General features: G+C 43.3%; 1 protein-coding gene across 1 annotated transcript in view; it reads left to right on the forward strand.

Moving 5' to 3' along the window:
• plekhg2 (pleckstrin homology domain containing, family G (with RhoGef domain) member 2) overlaps window positions 1-21,421 on the forward strand; it is a 31,803-nt gene that overhangs the window by 3,090 nt on the left and 7,292 nt on the right. The window contains exons 2-3 of the mRNA XM_063016485.1: window positions 5,496-5,596; window positions 20,306-20,372. Of these exons, the coding sequence (XP_062872555.1) occupies window positions 5,496-5,596; window positions 20,306-20,372 (168 nt within the window). The remainder of the gene's footprint in view (window positions 1-5,495; window positions 5,597-20,305; window positions 20,373-21,421) is intronic.

Here is a 21,421-nt window from a genome sequence, read left to right on the forward strand (position 1 = left end):
TGACCCAGATTCTCAGACAAAGGCATTCCGGCTTATTTTTTCATTCCTTTGTCTGTTTTCTTCAACCCTCCTTTTTTATTTATTTTATTGACTTTATTATCAATAGTACAACCCCAGATCAGAAAAAGTTGAGACAGCATGAAAAATGCAAATAATAAAACAACACAGAGTTTCTTACATTTACTTTGACTTTTATTTGATTGCAGAACCTGAGATATTTCATGTTTTATCTGCTCAACTTTGTTTCATTTATTAATATACATCCATTCCTGCATTTCAGACCTGCAACACATTCCAAAAAAAGTTGGGACAGAGGCAATTTAGGGCTAGCATTGAAGTGAGGTGATTGTAATCATGGTTTGGTACAAAAGTCTTTGATGAGTAAAGATGATCAGAGGATCTCCAATTTGTCCACAAATGTGTGAGAAAAGGATTGAAATGTTTAAAAACAATGAACCTCAAAGAAAGATCGGAAGGGATTTGCACATTTCTCCCTCTACAGTGCATAATATCATTAAACCATTCAAGGAATCGGGAGAAATTTCAGTGCGTAAAGGCCAAGGGCGCAAGCTTAAGCTGAATGCTCATGATCTTCGATCCCTCAGACGGCACTGCATCAAGAACCGCCACTCAACAATAGCTGATATAACCACATGGGTGAGGGATTACTTTGGCAAACCTTTGTCAAGCACGACAATACAGAGTTACATGCACAAATGCCACTTAAAACTTTACTGTGCAAAAAAGAAGCCTTATGTTAACCATGTCCTGAATCGGCGTCGACTCCTCTGGGCTCGGAGGCATCTAGGATGGACCATCACACAGTGGAAACGTGTATTGTGGTCAGATGAATCAGCATTCCAGGTCTTTTTTGGAAAAAATGGACGCCGTGTGCTCCAGACACAAAGACGAAAAGGACCATCCAGACTGTTATCAGTAACAAGTCCAAAAGCCAGGGTCTGTCATGGTATGGGGCTGTGTCAGTACCCTTGGCAAAGGTCATTTACACTTCTGTGATGGCAGCATTAATGCAGAAAAGTACATTAAGATCTTACAGCAACATATGCTGCCTTCAAGCCGTCATCTTTTCCAGGGACATCCATGCATTTTTCCACACGCTGCACACATTACAAAGGCATGGCTGTGGAAGAAGAGGGTACGGGTACTGGACTGGCCTGCATGCACTCCTGACCTGACCCCATACTGTCGCACATTTTAAGACGTGTTTGCAGGAAGAATGGGACAAAATAAAAGCTGAAACACTAAATCACTTGGTATCCTCTGTGGCAAAACGTCTTTTTAAGTGTGGTGAAAAGGAATGGCAACCTGAAATGCAGGAATGGATGTTTATTAATAAATGAAATGAAGTTGAGCAGATAAAACATGAAATATGTCAGGTTCATCCTGTCTGCAATGAAATACAAGTCAAAGTAAATGTAAGAAACTCTGTGCATTTTCCATACTGTCCCAACTTTTTCTGATTTGGGGTTGTATATTGACTCCCCCAATCTCATGTTTGCATGTCTCATGTTTTTACAGTATTTCTTTAGCCCTACCTAGTAAACTAGTGCAAAAACAGTGGCCCACATTGTATTTGCCTTTAAAATGTGATTATTGTGTAAGGCTCATCATGTTTCTAGCTGAGACATTTTTTCACTCACCCGTCATCCTGTTTGCCCCTCATTTCACAAACCTGGCAGTTTTGGAAACAAACACAAGAAAATGAACCTCTTTTGCAATAGAATGCAGCACATATTCGTGGGGGGCAAATAAGGGCAGACCATTAAGCTCTTGCCTCCACCGTGCTGACTCCCATGCGTCATAATGTTTGTCTGCACAGGGCTATTTATCGTAGCAGTCACGCTTGGTGCATTTTGGTGTTTTTTTCAGCCTGATGGAGCCATTACTCAGGTCAGATTGCATCAGGAATTATGTCCCACAGTTCAGAACGTTTGTTGAAGGTGTACAGAGTTATCAGATTTTTGTTTTACAGAGCTGCACGATTGAGTTTAATTAGGCCAAGCAGATATTACTGATAAAGAACTGCTTGCACATGTTGCTCTAAGATCTTAATGTACTTTTCTGCATTAATGCTGCATTACAGAAGTGTAAATGACCTTTGCCAAGGGCACTGACACAGCCCCATACCATGACAGACCCTGACTTTTGGACTTGTTGCTGATAACAGTCTGGATGGTCCTTTTCGTCTTTGGTCCGGAAGCACACAGTATCCGTTTTTTTCAAAAAAGTCCTGGAATGCTGATTCATTTGACCACAATATACGTTTCCACTGTGTGATGGTCCATCCTAGATGCCTCCGAGCCCAGAGAAGTCGACGCCGCTTCTGGACATGGTTAACATAAGGCTTCTTTTTTGCACAGTAAAGTTTTAAGTGGTATTTGTGCATGTAACTCTGTATTGTAGTGCTTGACAAAGGTTTGCCAAAGTAATCCTTCACCCATGTGGTTATATCAGCTATTGTTGAGTGGCGGTTCTTGATGCAGTGCCGCCTGAGGGATCGAAGATTACGGGTGTTCAGCTTAAGCTTGAGCCCTTGGCCTTTACGCACTGAAATTCTTCCTAATTCCTTGAATGGTTTAATGATATTATGCACTGTAGAGGGAGAAATATGCAAATCCCTTCCAATCTTTCTTTGAGGTTCGTTTGTTGACAAACTGGAGATCTGGTGTTGCAGGCCTGAAATGCAGGAATGGAGATATATTAACAATTGAAATTAAGTTGACCAGACAAAACATGAAATATCTTGGGTTCAAACTGTCTGCAATCAAATAAAAGTCAAAGTAAATGTGAGGAACACTGTGTTTTTATTTGCATTTTCCACACTGTCCCAACTTGTCCTGATTTGGGGTTGTATATCCACGGATCACAGCGATTACAAGATCATTTTCTCATGGGATAAGATCATGGCTGTATTTCCCAGGTCAACATCACAAGAGTAGAGTGGGAAAAGATAAATATTGAAAGACGCAGGGGCTTTTACCACTCGATTAATAGTTGGATCACTGGGTTTGTTTATATGGAAGAGCTCAGTGGTTTGTGTATAGTCCTTGAAATTTTAATTATGAGGATGCTTAGTGTTGTCAGATTGATTAAAGGTGAGAGGAACATCCATCTGGAATGATTTACCTGTGAAGCAAAATTATGTTTTTGAGATCGGGCTTAGCATATTTGTTGCACATGTACCGGATATGCTGTGGAATGCAATTTTCACTCTCTCTGAACACAGTTCCTCCACTGGAGTCCCACAAGGCTCAATCCTGGGGCCCCTCCTGTTTGTAATTTAGATTCTCCTTCTCGGACACATCGTACATGACACACAGACTGACACACTGATGATACACTGGTTGTACATCTTGGTGTTATTCTCAATCCAACTCTTTCATTTGATGACCACATACACTGATCAGCCATAACATTAAAACCACCTTGTTTCTAAACTCACTGTCCATTTTATCATCTCTACTTACCATATAGAAGCACTTTGTAGTTCCACAATTACTGACTGTTGTCCATCTGTTTCTCTACATACTTTTTTACCCTGCTTTCACCATGTTCTTTAATGGTCAGGACCCCCACAGGACCACCACAGAGCAGGTATTATTTAGGTGGTGGATCATTCTCAGCACTGCAGTGACACTGACATGGTGGTGGTGTGTTAGTGTGTGTTGTGCTGGTATGAGTGGATCAGACACAGCAGCGCTACTGGAGTTTTTAAATACTGTGTCCATGCACTGTCCACTCTATTAGACACTCCTACCTAGTTGGTCCACCTTGTAGATGTAAAGTCAGAGACGATCGCTCATCTATTGCTGCTGCTTGAGTTGGTCATCTTCTAGACCTTCATCAGTGGTCACAGGACGCAGTGCACAGGGCGCTGTTGGCTGGATATTTTTGGTTGGTGGACTATTTTCAGTCCAGCAGTGACGGTGAGGTGTTTAAAAACTCCATCAGTACTTTCTGTGTCTTATCCACTTATACCAGCACAACACACACTATCACACCACCACCATGTCAATACCTGCTCTGTAGTGGTCCTGGGAGAGTCCTGACCATTGAAGAACAGCATGAAAGGGTGCTAACAAAGCATGCAAAGAAACAGATAGACTACAGTCAGTAATTGTAGAACTACAAAGTGCTTCTGTATGGTAAGTGGAGCTGACAAAATAGACAATGTGTGTAGAAACAAGGAGGTGGTTTTAATGTTATGGCTGATCAGTGTATGTTCTTCTTCCACCTATGTATCTCATCTCTTTTTTACAAGCTTCCGATTCTGCTGCTCGTCTTCTCATTCACACCTGGTCACAGCAGCACATTTACACCCATTCTACAGGATCTGCACTGACTTCCTGTGAAGTATCGCATTTACTTCAAAGTTCTTCTCACGTACAAAGCTATCAACCATCTCGCCCCACCTTGTTTCTCTGATTTTTTTTAACTAACTAACTCTTTCAGGTCTTCCAAGCTTTATAGGTTCGGTGAGTGATGCATTTTCCAGGTGTGCTTTGCGACTCTTTCGTATATCCATTAATCCGCTTCTCGCTTCATGTTTAAATCCAACCCTAAAACATACATCTATTCTATATATATACACCAGTCAGCCATAACATTAAAACCACCTCCTTTTTTCTACACTCACTATCTATTTTATCAGCTCCACTTACCATACAGAAGCACTTTGTAGTTCTACAATTACTGACTGTAGTCCATCTGTTTCTCTGCATGCTTTGTTAGCCCCCTTTCATGCTGTTCTTCAATGGTCAGGACTCTCTCAGGACCACCACAGAGCAGGTATTATTTAGGTGGTGGATCATTCTCAGCACTGCAGTGACACTGACATGGTGGTGGTGTGTTAGTGTGTGTTGTGCTGATATGAGTGGATAAGACACAGTCTCTCACTGTCCCTGCTGGACTGAGAATAGTCCACCATCCAAAAATATCCAGCCAACAGCACCCCATGGGCAGCGTCCTGTGACCACTGATGAAGGTCTAGAAGATGACCACCTCAAACAGCAGCAATAGATGAGCGATCGTCTCATGACTTTACATCTACAAGGTGGACCAACTAGGTAGGAGTGTCTTATAGAGTGGACAGTGAGTGGACACAGTATTTAAAAACTCCAGCAGCGCTGCTGTGTCTGATCCACTCATACCAGCACAACACACACTAACACACCACCACCATGTCAGTGTCACCGCAGTGCTGATAATGATCCAACACCTAAATAATACCTGCTCTGTACTGGTCCTGGGAGAGTCCTGACAATTGAAGAAGCATGTAAGGGGGCTAACAAAGCATGCAGAGAAACAGATGGACTACAGTCAGTAATTGTAGAACTTCAAAGTGCTTTTACTACATGGTAAGTGGAGCTAATTAAATGGACAGTGAATGTAGAAACAATGAGGTGGTTTTACACATTTTGCTTTATTTGCCCGTGCATATAATGGTATTTTTAAGCTGTTTTTTTGTCCTTCAGGACTACCTCGGGTGTATCATTGACTGTGGAGAGCTGCCACTTAAACCTGAAGAGGTCAGCACTCTTTTCTGCAACATAGAGGACATCTATGAATTCAACAGGTTAGTATGCTTCACTTCTGTCTCTTCCGTTGTGTTTGGCAGCCATGTCAGGGTCAAAGGCAGTTTGCTTAGAGGCTGCCTCCTGGGTGGCAATCTGTGTAATGTGCTTCATATATAATGGCTAAGCCAGACTGCAGACAATTACAGTGAGAAGGACAATGTCCAGACTTTAGTCAAGAAAAATAGGGTGTTGTTTTTATCCTCTCAAGCAGACTCTTGTGTTGAGTCTTGAATACCATCCTGCACTGCTCCTAACAACCACCTATCAGAACTTTCTTCACTAGTTGAGAGGGAACATATGGTTGCATACTGACGAAGGGTCATACAGAAGGCAGTACATGTTCCACTGGGGCTTTTTTATACATGAGACTTATTCCAAAACCTCCCTCTCAAGTTAAATTACTGTTGATTAAGAACTATTTAAGTAAGTAAGTAATTCCAAGGTAAACTTGTAACCTCTGTAATGGTGGAGGTCACTGTGGTGCCAGGTGTACCCTTGCCCAGTTGCAAATGAACCCAGTTTGCAAGATGCTTAACCAAGGTAGAAAAATACTGTAGCTAAAAAGCCACATAAAGGGGTAAAGGAAAATAAGTGGTGGCCAAAATGACAGAAACAAGCAAAGTACCAGATGAAAAACTCAAAGAAATATCCGCAACCCACAGCAAAGAAGGTGGATAGAAAAGGGATAGAGCAGCAATGAGAACTGGTTGTCACAATATAGAAAGGTGCTCCATGAGTGGGATTGCCACTCCACCTTTTAGCGTAGTTTGTGCACAGTGTTGCTCATACGTAGGGCCACTTTAAAAAGGGTCGTCATGCTGTTTCTGGGAAAGCTTGCTCACACACTGCATTCCTTGGAAAACATAAAGAATACTGGCATGTGCTTCAGCAGAAAAACAGACCAGGCTGATCCTTACATCATGCCAACAAAATGCTTAACATGCTTAATTCCTTAGTAGAAGAATGTCTTTATTTGTCATATATACATATACAGGTGTACAGTACAATAAAATTCTTTCTTCGCATATGCCAGCTGGTTTGGAAGGTGTGGTCAGAGCGCAGGGTCAGCCATCGTAGCAGAGCAGAGTGGGTAAGGGTGTTGCTCAACGACCCAACAGTGGCTGTATGGCAGAGACGGGATTCGAAATGTGAGGAAGAAACCATTATAAACTGAAACACTTCCACCTGGAGCGTATTAACACTGAACAAGGTGCAGTTGACTGAGTTATGAGAAACTGATACAACAGTCATCTGCACCTCCATGCCTTCTCTGTCAGTTATTAATGGCAATGCAAACAGGCATGATTCTGTAATCATGCCTCCCTATTGATCTCCACAGTAGATGGGCCCATTATAACCTCCTTGGCCAAAGGTGGTAGCTACCGGAAGAAAACCCACGCAGACACGCCCTACCTGGGGATCGAACCCAGGACCTTTTTGCTGTGAGGGGACAGTGCTACCCACTGAGCCACCTTGCCGCCCACAATCTATTCGTAAATGGTTATTTACTTTTGTTATATAATTAAAAACTACACTTATAAAATACGCTAGCAGACCAGAGCTGGGATCTCGAATACATTGTATCAAATCTCAGCTCTGCCATCGGACTTGGCTGGGCGGCTATATGAGCAACCTTTGGCTGTTGTTCATACAGGGAGGGAGCCAGAGAGGGACCTCGTAACTGATGCAACTACGACCTCTGCTGGCTGATTGATGGCCTCTGCACAGAGTAGAGGAATAATGCGATCAGGGTGTGGCTCTCCGTGCACAAGGCTGATCCGCATATGAACTCGCCCCGTGCAGGTGAAAAGATGCAGTCGGCTACTTATGAAACCGTATTAAAGTAAAACATCACAGCGATCATTATGAACCTATTTTTATCATTTTTCTAATAATGGTTTGAGTTTTATAGTGGTTTAATGCCATAACTTTATGTAAGTCATCTTTTATTTTAACACAAATCGAAAAGAACTTTTATTAAAACTGGATTCGTCTGCAATGAAGTCAGCCAGAGTAAATCACTACATTCTGGTGCAGACCTCCATTCTCACCATCTGTCTAGATTTATTTCTCATTCTTCTGCCTAATTGTTTACAGTCAGGGGCTAAACCCCATAGTTTAAAAGTGCTGTTGTATCTGATTTCTTAACGATGACCAGCGGTTTAGTCTGCAGACGGTTGTCATCTACCTGGAGCCAAAGCAGACAGCGTCTGAGGTAGAGCTCTAGGGTTCTGTGGTGAACGAGCCACATATGGCCTGTCAGAGGGTGAAAGCGCAGTCAGGCAAGCGGTGAATCCCGGTGCAGCAGACAGCCTGTCTAGTGTAACCACACTAATCAAACCAGTAACGTTGACTTTAGCTTACATTATGCAACTGATACGGTGCAAATTATATTTACGTTCTTTCCTTCAGCAGTCTGCCTGTTGGAAGTGGTCATGTGATTGGTGAGTTTGTATAAATAATGGGCAAATACACTGATCAGCCATAACATTAAAACCACCTCCTTGTTTCTACACTTACTGTCCATTTTATCAGTAAAATGTCCACTCACTGTCCACTCTATTAGACACTCCTACCTAGTTGGTCCACCTTGTAGATGTAAAGTCATGAGACGATCGCTCATCTATTGCTGCTGTTTGAGTTGGTCATCTTCTAGACCTTCATCAGTGGTCACAGGACGCTGCCCACTGGGCGCTGTTGGCTGGATGTTTTTGGTTGCTGGACTATTCTCAGTCCAGCAGTGACAGTGAGGTGTTTAAAAACTGCAGAAGCGCTGCTGTGTCTTATCCACTCATACCAGCACAACACACACTAACACACCACCACCATGTCAGTGTCACTGCAGTGCTGAGAATGATCCACCACCCAAATAATACCTGCTCTGTGGTGGTCCTGTGGGGGTCCTGACTATTGAAGAAAGGGGGCTAACATAGCATGCAGAGAAACAGATGGACTACAGTCAGTAATTGTAGAACTACAAAGTGCTTCTATGTGGTAAGGGGAGCTGATAAAATGCACAGTAAGTGTAGAAACAATGTTATGTTAATGTTAATGTTATGGCTGATCGGTGTAGTATGCAAATGACAATATGTGCAAAGAATGAATTCAGAAAGTATGTGGACCCACTTGTAGAGAATTTACAGCTGCGAGGCTTCTTGGATATGTCTCAACAAGCTTTGCACACCTGGATTTGGACAGTTTTGGCCCATTCTTTATGACAGATCCTCTCAAACTGACTGTAAACTGCCATATTGACTGTAAGAACTGCATGTTGAGCGCCAGTTGGTGTCTATGGCCAAACCAGTATGTTTGGAGGGTTTCCCATGTGTTTTGATGGCCAGAGCAGCATGTCACATTGTGACATCTAGTTCTCAGATCTGTGCTATTTCTGTCCTATCCAGTTTGTCTGATGCGGACAGTAGATGTTCATTTGTTACTTTGTTTCTATTAATCTGGCAACTTTTTCCACTGGTGCTGACCCCCGGAAACGTGTGCAGTAGCCGACTGCATCTTTTCACCTGCATGAGGTGAGGTCATATGCGGATCAGCCTTGTGCACGGAGAGCCACACCCTGATCAGCGTTATTCCTCTACTCTGTGCAGACGCCATCAGTCAGCCAGCAGAGGTCGTAATTGCATCAGTTATGAGGTACTTATCTGGCATTTCCTTTCCCTGGATGAACAACAGCCAAACGTTGTTCATATAGCCGCCCAGCCCAGCCGGATGGCAGAGCTGAGATTCGATACGATGTATTCGAAATCCCAGCTCTGGTGTGCTAGCGTAGTTGAAGCCATGAAGTCCAAGGAATTGTCTGTAGACCTCCAAGGATTGTATTGAGGCACAGATCTGGAGAAGGGTACAAAAAAATTTCTGCAGCATTGAAGGTCTCAATGAGCACAGTGGCCTAAATGGAAGAAATTTGGAACCATCAGGACTTTTCCTAGAGCTGGCCCCCCAGCCAATTTGAGTGATCGGGGTATCAGGGAGGTGACCAAGAACCCGATGGTCACTCTGACAGAGCTCCAGCATTGTTCTGTGGAGAGAGGAGAACCTTCCAGAAGGACAACCATTTCTGCAGCAGTCCAGTGGCCAGACGGAAGCCACTCCTTAGTAAAAGGCACGACAGTCCGTCTGGAGTTTGCCAGAAGGCACCTGAAGGACTCTCAAACCATGAGAAACAAGATTCTCTGGTCTGATGAAACAAAGATTAAACTTTTTGGCCTTAATACCAAGCGTCATGTTGGGAGGAAACCGCTCATCACCTAGCCAATACCATTTCTACAGTGAAGCATGGTGGTGGCAGCATCATGCTGTAGGTATGTTTTTCGGGCAACAGGAACTGGGAGACTAGTCAGGGTAGAGGGAAAGATGACTGCAGCAATGTACAGAGACATCCAAGACAGAGACTTAGACTGAGGCGTAGGTTCATCTTTCAACAGGACAACAACCCAAAGCACACACCCAAGATAACAAAGGAGTGGCTTCGGGACAGCTCTATGAATGTCCTTGAGTGGCCCAGCCAGAGCCCAGACTTGAACCTGATTGAACATGTATGGCCACGGTCACTCACTCCTTTCGCAGAACCCACATTGCTTGGAGCACCATCGGTTGTTATAAGACGCTATGTAGTGCAGCAAGCTCCTCTATGACTTAGAACTAACCGCCGTGTAGTCTACGACGACTCCTGGTTATGTTTCACTGTTATGTTTCGCTATAATACTGTGAGTTTACAGACGAACAAAGGCCAGCTAACATGCATTGCTGCAGTAGTTAAAGGGACCGGCCAAATAAAAGCAGCTGCTACAGAGTAAAATAATAATAATTAAAAAAATTCAGCAGTCGGTCGGTCAACACGTCGTTCATGATGGTCAGTTTAATAGTTTACATTTTCTTCAGTTAAACAAATGAGCAAATTCATTACATTTCTCTCTTTTGGGGGGCTTGTAAGCTTGTCAGCCATGATTAATAGAGTGTGAGTGTTATTATATTTCTGTTATTAATCTTAGAGAAATCCAGTCTAGCCCTGCATAACTCAGAGCCTTAAACTACAAAGGCTTTGTTTATAGAGGTGATAGTGGATTTGAAGCGTTTCTCCACATACATTTAGCTCTTCTCTATTCTCTTTTCAGAGATATTACCATCACAGTGTTTTGCCACTGTGTCTTTTGACTATTACCAGCCTTACCAGTTTCTATGACAGTATTTTCAAATTAAGATTATCCATGAGTACATCAACTGACTCTTGATTGCACTTTCATTTATGTGGAAATTATGACGTCTTGAAGGCAGCACATGTTGCTCTAAGATCTCAATGTACTTTTCTGCATTAATGCATAATCACAGAAGTGTAAATTACCTTTGCCAAGGGCACTGACACAGTCCCATACCATGACAGACCCTGGCTTTTGGACTTGTTCCTGATAACAGTCTGGATGGTACTTTTCGTCTTTGGTCCAGAACACACGGCATCCATTTATTCCAAAAAAGACCTGGAATGCTGATTCATCTAACTACAGTACACGTTTCCACTGTGTGATGGTCCATCCTAGATGCCTCCGAACCCAGAGAAGCCGACGCCGCTTCTGGACATGGTTAACGTAAGGCTTCTGTTTTGCACAGTAAAGTTTTAAGTGGCATTTGTGCATGTAACTCGTCGTGTCGTGCTTGACAAAGGTTTGCCAAAGTAATCCCTCACCCATGTGGTTATATCAGCTATTGTTGAGTGGCGGTTCTTGATGCGGTGCCGTCTGAGGGATCGAAGATCATGAGCATTCAGCTTAAGCTTGCACCCTTGGCCTTTACGCACTGAAATTCCTCCCGATTCCTTGAATCATTTAATGATATTATGCACTGTAGAGGGAGAAATGTGCAAATCCCTTCCAATCTTTCTTTGAGGTACATTGTTTTTAAACATTTCAATCATTTTCTCACGCATTTGTTGACAAACTGGAGATCCTCTGATCATCTTTGCTCATCAGAGACTGTGTTGCAGTCTCTTTTGAGCAGATAAAATATCTTGGGTTCAGACTGTCTGCAATCAAATCAAAGAGAGGTTTTCAAAATAAATAAACTTGCTAAGTACAATCTCTTTGCACTGGAATGCAAAGAGATTGTACAAAGAATGTTTGGCATGTATTCATAACACTGAAGTGTACTGGTGCTGTCTTGTTGAAAACAGTAGCACTGCTACCTTCTGCTAACCACACCTCATTAAAAAACACAAAATGTAAACAGGAGGATATTATAATGTCATGAACAAACAATGATTTGTTGGCCGGAGATCTGATATTTAGTAGAGATACGTAGCTTTGAGATCATAGGAGCCAATGGGGCAGCCTGAGGTTGTCCTGACACAGATAACAGATTAGACTGGTTAACCTCATACGATGGACGCGCTCAATTTCTTCTATTTCTAATCAACAAGAGAATTAAAAAACAGCTTATTTTATATTATCTAAACAGTTGTCCATACCATTTTTCCTATAGCAGAGGCTCTTAACCATTGTACGGCCTCTGGGCCACATCCAGCCCGCTGGGTGTCTCTGACCGGCCCACGTGAGGTCAGTGGTAATTAGAAATAAGACGTAAATAATTGTACATTATACATGCAATACAATAACATTGTTTTTATTTTGAAGGGACTGCTATTTTTCTAGTTTACCTAAAACTGTGTGTGCGAGTGTATCCAGCTTGACCCTAACATGTTGGCGAATAGAACTGTAAGTGCGATTGATCCAAAATGTACAATGCCTTTATTTGTCATATATACATATACAGACGTACAGTACAACAAAATTCTTTCTTCATGTATCCCAGCTTGTTTGGAAGCTGGGGTCAGAGCGAAGGGTCAGCCATCATACGGCGCCCCTGTAGCAGAGAGGGTTAGGGGGCTTGCCCAAGGAACCAACAGTGGCTGCATGGCAGAGCTCTGATACAAACTCTCAACCTTTCAGTTGATAGCCCAAATCTCTACCCACTATGAGACAACAAGACATGGACATCTCGCTCACTCACTCACTTTCTTAACCGCTTATCCAATTAGGGTCGTGGGGTGCTTCCAGGGGTGCTGGAGCCTATCCCAGCGTTTCAATGGGCGCAAGGCACACAGTAACACCCTGAATGGGGCGCCATTCCATCGCAGGGCAGACACACATAAACACACCCATTCACCTGTAGGGCAATTCAGTGTCTCCCAGTTAACCTGACTGCATGTTTTTGGACTGTGGGAGGACTCGCAGAAAGGACTCGGACCGCCCCGCCTGGGGATCGAATTCAGGACCTTCTCGCTGTGCGGCAACAGTATTTATTAATTTAAGTTAGATGTAAAGCTGCTGGGTGCCATCTAGAGGGCATAATTGGCAATGCCTGCAGCAGACACGTTTCTGCTAGGGCGGGATGACCGGACTATGTGGGTGGAGTCTTCAGGCGCTGTGTAAGGACCCTATTTGGCAGATAGAGTGGTAAAAAGGGTTCTTCTAAGGGCTACGTGTGGGTCGGAGGAGGCGTGAGTAGCAATATACCCACAACTGCAATCAGGGATCCCCCAGCAGCAGAAGACAAATTGATGTTGAGAGAAAGAGGGTGGAGGATGAATGGGATGACTGTGATGTCTTTGGCAGATGATGAAGGTAATCTGAGTCATGTTCCCCAGTGGTGGGAATTGTAGTTGCTCTGTGACACCTGTATCCTATGTCTCCACCTGTACTCTGTGGTGAGGTAATTGATGATTCTTTGTCATGGTCAGGTTCAGGTGGGGAAGGCTGAGGATGAGGCTGAACCTGTGGTATGGAGTCAGTACAAGGTGCAGATGGGTTGCGATGAGCAATGAGAAGGTTGTTCTTTAGAGCTTTCACTCCAGTTCTAATAGGAATAATGATAATAATAATAATAAGAAGAAGAAGAAGCAGGTTTTAAAAAGTTTACCCCCTACCAAGAGGGTTCATTATTGCTCAGTATTTATGTGTCATGATTCCAGCCTCTATGTGCTCCTGGAACCTGGAACTCACCTCTTTGTCTTCAGTGTCAAGCTAACACCTCTCATCGTGATGTGATTGGTCCCCAGCTGATTGTGCCCAGCTGCACCTCGTCTGAGATGATGAGCTTGGGGCATTTAAGGAGGCAGTTTCCAATCATTCTTTGGAGACTATCTGACACTGTCATGTTGGTTTGGTTTGCCTTTGTGATGTTGGTTAGTTCATTGCTTATTTTATTTTGAATTTGACTTTGATTTGGTTTGTTTGCCCCTGTTTGCCCTTGTTTGCCCTTGTTAGGCCATGCTCCTTGTTGGGCCATGCTTCTTGTTGGGCCGTGCTTCTTGTTGGGCCGTGCTTCTTGCTGAACAATGATTGGCCTGTTGTTCAGATAGTGGTGGGATATTAAGCTGGATAGGGTCTCTCTCATAACTAATGCAATTACGACACAGTTATGATCTCTGCTGGCTGATTGGTGGCGCCTGCACAGAAACAGGAAAAAGAGTGCTGTCAGGGTGGGTCTCTCTGTACACAGTGCTGATCCACATTGCACTCGTGAAAGTTTAGGTGACAGGATGCATACAGCTGCTGCCCACGTGTCGGAGGGGGTTTGCTTCATCCTCCCCAGTCAGAGCAATCAGGGGATCAGCATTGGTGGAGAGGAAGCGTGATGCGATCGGGCAATTGGATATACAGTATATATATACTGTATATATATATATATACAGTATATATACAAGAAAGCCATGATTAATTCCATTGCTGTTCAGTAGGGCAGAAGTCAGGGTTCTCTTTATGTCTTTATAAACCCTGCTTTGTACACGGGGCACAAGGGCACAGTCATGCTGGAAGAGAAAACGGCCTTTTCTAAACTATTGCTGCGAAGTTGGAAGCATATATTTTCCTTTATATAACTGAGTTATTACATCTGTTAGCAATTTCTGTGGCTAAAACACGTGAATTAAACAATTTATAAGACTTGTTTAAATTGTACATCCTGGTTTAAATGGACTGTTCCTTAAGTCTGTAGTGAATTAATCATCCACAGTCAGTACGCTTTTTAGATATTGTGCATTGTCTGTGACTGCAGAAGGAGTCCTAACAGAGGTGTGTGAATAGTGGAAAGTATATTCCCAGGGCCAGAATAAAGCATTTTGTGGAACCACCCAGGCAGATTCCTCAACCAAGTGAGATCTTGGCCCCTGTCTGACCTTTATCCTTTAAGTCCTTTTATCTGGCTCATGATCTGTTGCTGAGCCATGTGGTAGCATTATATGATTAAGCAGAGTCAGAGCGATCTGTTAAAATTGTTGATTCACATTCTGTTGTGTACAGGCATGTAAATTGACAGGTGAAGTGAATAACACTGATTATCTCTTCATCACAGCACCTGTTAGTAGGTGGGATATATTAGGCAACAAGTGAACATTTTATCCTCAAAGTTGATGTGTTAGAAGCAGAATAAAATGGCCAAGCTTAAGAATTTGAGCGAGTTTGACAAAGGCTAAATTGTGATGGCTAGACGATGGGGTCAGAGCATCTCCAAAACTGCAGCTCTTGTGGGATGTTCCCGCTCTGCAGTGATCAGTATCTATCAAAAGTGGTAAACCGGCGACAGGGTCATGGGCGGCCAAGGCTCATTGATGCACGTGGGAGCGAAGGCTGGTCTGTGTGGTCGGATCCAACAGACGAGCTACTGTAGCTCAAATTGCTGAAGAAGTTAATGCTGGTTCAGAATACACAGTGCATCACAGTTTGTTGTGTATGGGGCTGCATAGCAACAGACCAGTCAGGGTGCCCATGCTGAGCCCTGTCCACCACCTAAAGTGCCAACAATGGGCACGTGAGCATCGGAACTGGACCACGGAGCAATGGAAGAAGGAGGCCGGGTCTGATGAATCACATTTTCTTTTACATCACGTGGATGGCCAGGTGCGTGTGCGTTTCTTACCTGGGGAAGCGCTGCTGGAGTTTTTAAATACCGTGTCCACTCACTGTCCACTCTATTAGACACTCCTACCTAGTTGGTCCACCTTGTAGATGTAAAGTCAGAGACGATCGCTCATCTATTGCTGCTGTTTGAGTTGGTCATCTTCTAGACCTTCATCAGTGGACACAGGACGCTGCCCACGGGGCGCTGTTGGCTGGATACTTTTGGTTGGTGGACTATTCTCAGTCCAGCCGTGACAGTGAGGTGTTTAAAAACTCTGTTTTATGTCTATTTTTGGAATGGGGTGTATTCTACAGTATCTAGGATATGCAGCATCTATCTAAAGACAGACAGGAGATTTAGCAGAGGCTTTAAGAGGAGTTCTGCTTTAATTCGATTTTGAAGGGAATAGGTGGTGTACATTTAGGTCATTTAAGAGGAATTCTTACTCCAAACAAAGAAATGGAGCAGATGTGTGATCATCCCTCACAGACTCACAGAGTCCAGTTTGGACTGCAGCTTAAGAGTTGGCAGCTTTATAAAAATGTCTGAACACAGTAAAAGTAGCCTCTATATTTTCCTGTACTACAAATTTAAGCACAAATAAAGGAAGCGAGGAAAACCAGATGAAGCTGGGGCATTTCTTTGAAAGGAGTGAAGACGATATAGCAGACACTGTTATCCAAAGCAGTTTACAGTAGTGTGACAGTATACAGTCTGAGCAATTGAGGGTTAAGGAAGGGCCTTGCTCAAGGGCGTTAGACTTGGATTGAAGACCACTTGCAGATCCCTTTCCTGATCTTAACTTTCACTTTTGTAGAATGTAGAAGTTACATGGAGGAGTTAACCTTTCTTCCAGTAAGTGTTAGTGGGTGGGATATATTAGGCAACAAGTTGACATTTTATCCTCAAAGTTGATGTGTTAGAAGCAGGAAAAATGGACGAGCGTAAGCATCTGAGCGAGTTTGACAAGGGCCAAATTGTGATGGCTAGACGACTGGGTCTGAGCATCTCTAAAACTGCAGCTCTTGTGGGGTGTTCCCGGTCTGCATTGGTCAATATCTATCAAAAGTGGTCCAAAGAAGGAACAGTGGTAAACCTGTGACAGGGTCATGGGTGGCCAAGGCTCTTTGATGCACGTGGGGAGCGAAGGCTGGTCCGTGTGGTCAAATTGCTGAAGAAGTTAATGCTGGTTCTGATAGAAAGGTGTCAGAATACACAGTGCATCACAGTTTGTTGCATACCCCAGGCTGACCCGTGTCCATCGCCGAAAGCGCCAACAATGGGCACGTGAGAATCGGAACTGGACCACGGAGCAATGGAAGAGGGTGGCCTGGTCTGATGAATCATGCGTCGCTTTCCTGGGGAACACATGGCACCAGGATGCACTATGGGAAGAAGGTAAGCCGGCGGAGGCAGTGTGATGCTTTGGGCGATGTTCTGCTGGGAAACCTTGGATCCTGCCATCCATGTGGATGTTACTTTGACTCGTACCACCTACCTAAGCATTGTTGCAGACCATGTACATCCTTTCATGGAAACGACATTCCCTGATGGCTGTGGCCTCTTTCAGCAGGATAATGCGCCCTGCCACAAAGCAAAAATGTTTCAGGAATGGTTTGAAAAGCACAACAATGAATTTGAGGTGTTGACTTGGCCTCCAAATTCCCCAGATCTCAGTCCAATCGAGCATCTGTGGGATGTGCTGGACAAACAAGTCCGATCCATGGAGGCCCCACCTCACAACTTACAGGAGTTAAAGGATCTGCTGCTGACATCTTGGTGCCAGATACCACAGCACACCTTCAGGGTTCTAGTGGAGTCCAGGCCTCAACGGGTCAGGAGGACCAAACACAATACTAGGAAGGTGGTCATAATGTTATGCCAGATTTGTGTAGTTCACAGTGTGATTGAGCTTCACAGCATGTTGAGTAATAACCCCTTGTCCCTTAGATTGTTTTGAAACAGAGAGCAGGCTTGAAATTCCCTCCACTTTCGTATTAGCCAAATTAAAGTCTACTTACCACAAGAGTCGGCCGCAAAACGAGCTCCGTCTCCAGATGTGTGGGGAAGGATGCTAACAGCTGAAGAGTTTCCAACTGAACTTTTACTCTCTGCAGCAATGAGGTGGGAACAGAGATCCCACAGAACACAACCATGTTTTCTTTGGACTATTACAGAACGTCCCCCTGAGATAGACTGGTCTACTAGCTTAAAGTTTTCTTGATGATGGTTTAAAGATGGATAATGAACTGAAAAAAAACCCTGATGTGATTAGAGGAGTCATTGTTGAGCTCTTCTCAGCACAGTAAGAAAAGTGGTTTGTTTTATTCAATATCTGCCTTACCGTCATGTTTTTTGTTACAAAAGTTGGCCCCAAATCCCTTTATAACTCTGCTGTCCTTTTACTGATACTCCCCAAAATTAATGCAAACAATTTCTTCTGTCATTGAATTATTTAGTATGTGAAAGTGCTTTTGTTCACTGTAATTTAAAAATTAATAAATTATTTGTCTATGACGTGTCAATGTCACGGATTCAGCCCTCTGTGCTACAGTGTAGAGGTGCCACGCCCCTCTCTCACTCTCAGTCCTGAGCCAACGCCCCTGATTGGTCCCCTCTGCTAATTAGCCCCAGCTGCCCCTCATCTGAGGGTATTTAAAAGGGGAGCTGGGAAACAGTCTTTGGAGACTAGTTTGCCTGTGACTCTATCATGTTTTGTTTTGTTTCGTTTCGGTTGGGTTACGATTTGCTTTTGGATTAGATTTGCTTTTGGATTAGATTTGCTTTTGGATTAGATTTGCTTTTGGATTAGATTTGCTTTTGGATTAGATTTGCTTTTGGATTAGATTTGCTTGTGTCTGTCTTTTTAGCCTTTAGGCCTTTAGCCTCTGTTTGCATTAGCCTTTGTCTTTGTTTATTAGCTTTAGCCTGTTTAGCCCTGTTTACCTCTGTTTACCTCTGTTTAGCCCTGTTTACCTCTGTTTAGCTCAATCTATTCCTGTCTAGTTCTTGTTTAGCTTAGTGTTTAGCCTTTAGATTAGATTAGCATTGTGTGTTTAGCTTAGTTAGCATTTAGCATAGGTAGTTTGTTTCTCTTGTTTTCTTCTAACCCATCTTGTGTAATCCTGTCATGTCTTTTGTTATAATTAAAAACCTTTGAGTCAACATCTCTGCGTGTGTGTCCGTCCCCTTCTTGTCTTGTCTAGCCCAGCGTTACAGTCAAACTCGAGGCCTGTGGGCCAAATTCGGCCCCCCACGTCATTTTAAGTGGCCCGCGAGAGCTTTAAAGACGCAGATTTTCTTGAAATAAATTGTAAAATTGTGCATAAACTGCATCTCCCACAATGCATGCCGATTTTGTGACCCGCAAAGTGACGGCAGTGTTTCCACATCACAGTCAGATGTTGAGAAACATTTACAAATAATCCCAAAATGTACAAGAAGAGAAAATCGAAGCAGAAAGAAAAAAATTTCATAAAATGATGAGAAAGTGAATACAAATTTGTGCCTCAAGAAAAAAAAAAAGCGGTACGTCTCTTGTGTTATGAGGCCGTGTCTGTGGTAAAAGAGTACAATATACACTGATCAGCAATAACATTAAAACCACCTCCTTGTTTCTACACTGACTGTCCATTTTATCAGCTCCACTTACCATATAGAAGCACTTTGTAGTTCTACAATTACTGACTGTTTCTCTACATACATTTTTAGCCTGCTTTCACCCTGTTCTTCTATGGTCAGGACCACCACAGAGCAGGTATTATTTAGGTGGTGGATCATTGTCAGCACTGCAGTGACACTGACATGGTGGTGGTGTGTCAGTGTGTGTTGTGCTGGTATGAGTGGATCAGACACAGCAGCGCTGCTGGAGTTTTTAAATACCGTGTCCACTTTATTAGACACTCCTACCTAGTTGGTCCACCTTGTATATGTAAAGTCAGAGACGATCGCTCATTTATTTCTGCTGTTTGAGTTGGTCATCTTCTAGACCTTCATCTGTGGTCACGGGGCGCTGTTGGCTGGATATTTTTTGGTTGGTGGACTATTCTCAGTCCAGCAGTGACAGTGAGGTGTTTAAATACTCATACCAGCACAACACAACATGTCAGTGTCACTGCAGTGCTGAGAATGATCCACCACCCAAATAATACCTGCTCTGTAGTGGTCCTGGGAGAGTCCTGACCATTGAAGAACAGGGTGAAAGCAGGCTAAAAAGTATGTAGAGAAACAGATGGACTACAGTCAGTAATTGTAGAACTACAAAGTGCTTCTATATGGTAAGTGGAGCTGATAAAATAGACAGTGAGTGTAGAAACAAGGAGGTGGTTTTAATGTTGTGGCTGGTTGGTGTACAAACATATTCTGACTTATTTAGCATTCTGTTCCAGAGGTTTGTAACCAGAACACTTAGAAATAAGGGTTCAGGGTCTGCAAAGTCTTCTGAGGAGATCTGGGGGAAAATGGAATGAGGTGGTTCACCAGCCAAAATAAGATCTGTTCCATCTGTTTGCAGTTAAACCGTAGTGGGGTTGAACTAGTGGAGAAACAACTGAATACTATGTGCAAATGGAGTCAGTGTTTTTGGGGTTTGCCGTCGCCAGGAGCATCCTTTTAAAACACCAGTCCCAGATGTTTGTACAGAAGGAGAATAACTTGTTCAAAAATAAAAACAACTTAGGAAAGTGCACATTTTCAAGCATTTATTTACTTGTACCTCGTTTCTACTAGAGCTGTTGGTACAAATATGGAAGCAAGGAGCAGATGTTTAAAGATTCAATCTGATGTAAACTTTTACTCTTTTTCAGTGATCTTTTGGAGGATTTGGAGCGCAGCCATCATGCGTCAGCTATAGCAGAATGTTTCGTTGAAAGGGTAAGTTCAAAACAGTAGGGTTGTAATGAACAGGACTGCCATAACATTAAAACCACCTCCTTGTTTCTACACTCACTGTCCATTTTATCAGTTCCACTTACCATATAGGAGCACTTTGTAGTTCTACAATTACTGACTGTAGTCCATCTGTTTCTCTGCATGCTTTGTTAGCCCCCTTTCATGCTGTTCTTCTATGGTCAAGACTCTCCCAGGACCACCTCAGAGCAGGTATTAGGTGGTGGATCATTCTCAGCACTGCCGTGACAATGACATGGTGGTGGTGTGTTAGTGTGTGTTGTGCTGGTATGAGTGGATAAGACACAGCAGCACTGCTGGACTGAGAATAGTCCACCAACCAAAAATATATCCAGCCAACAGCGCCCCGTGGGCAGCGTCCTGTGACCACTGATGAAGGTCTAGAAGATGACCAACTCCAACAGCAGCACTAGATGAGCGATCGTCTCTGACTTCACATCTACAAGGTGGACCAACTAGGTAGGATTGTCTAATAGAGCGGACAGTGAGTGGACACAGTATTTAAAAACTCCAGCAGCATTGCTGTGTCTGATCCACTCATACACAACACACACCAACACACCACCTCCATGTCAGTGTCACTGCAGTGCTGAGAATGACCCACCACCTAAATAATACCTGCTCTGTAGTGGTCCTGGGAGAGTCCTGACCATTGAAGAACACGGTGAAAGGGGGCTAACAAAGCATGTAGAGAAACAGATGGACTACAGTCAGTAATTGTAGAACTACAAAGTGATTCTATATGGTAAGTGGAGCTGATAAAATGGACAGCGAGTGTAGAAACAAGGAGGTGGTTTTAATGTTATGGCTGATCAGTGTATTTTGGTGAAGGTACTGGCTCTACCCCCTGACATTTTGTCTTTCTGAATAGACTGCCTTGAGGATCAATTATTGTGGTAAAAGAAAAGACCATCTTCATTTCATTAAGTCATTACTTGTGGCTATTTTGAGGATTGACATTGACATTTTCAGCATTTAGCAGATGCTTTTATATAGAACAACCTACAGTACTG

The sequence above is a fragment of the Trichomycterus rosablanca genome, chromosome 20 (genome assembly GCF_030014385.1).
Source record: "Trichomycterus rosablanca isolate fTriRos1 chromosome 20, fTriRos1.hap1, whole genome shotgun sequence".
NCBI classification, from domain to species: Eukaryota; Metazoa; Chordata; class Actinopteri; order Siluriformes; family Trichomycteridae; genus Trichomycterus; species Trichomycterus rosablanca.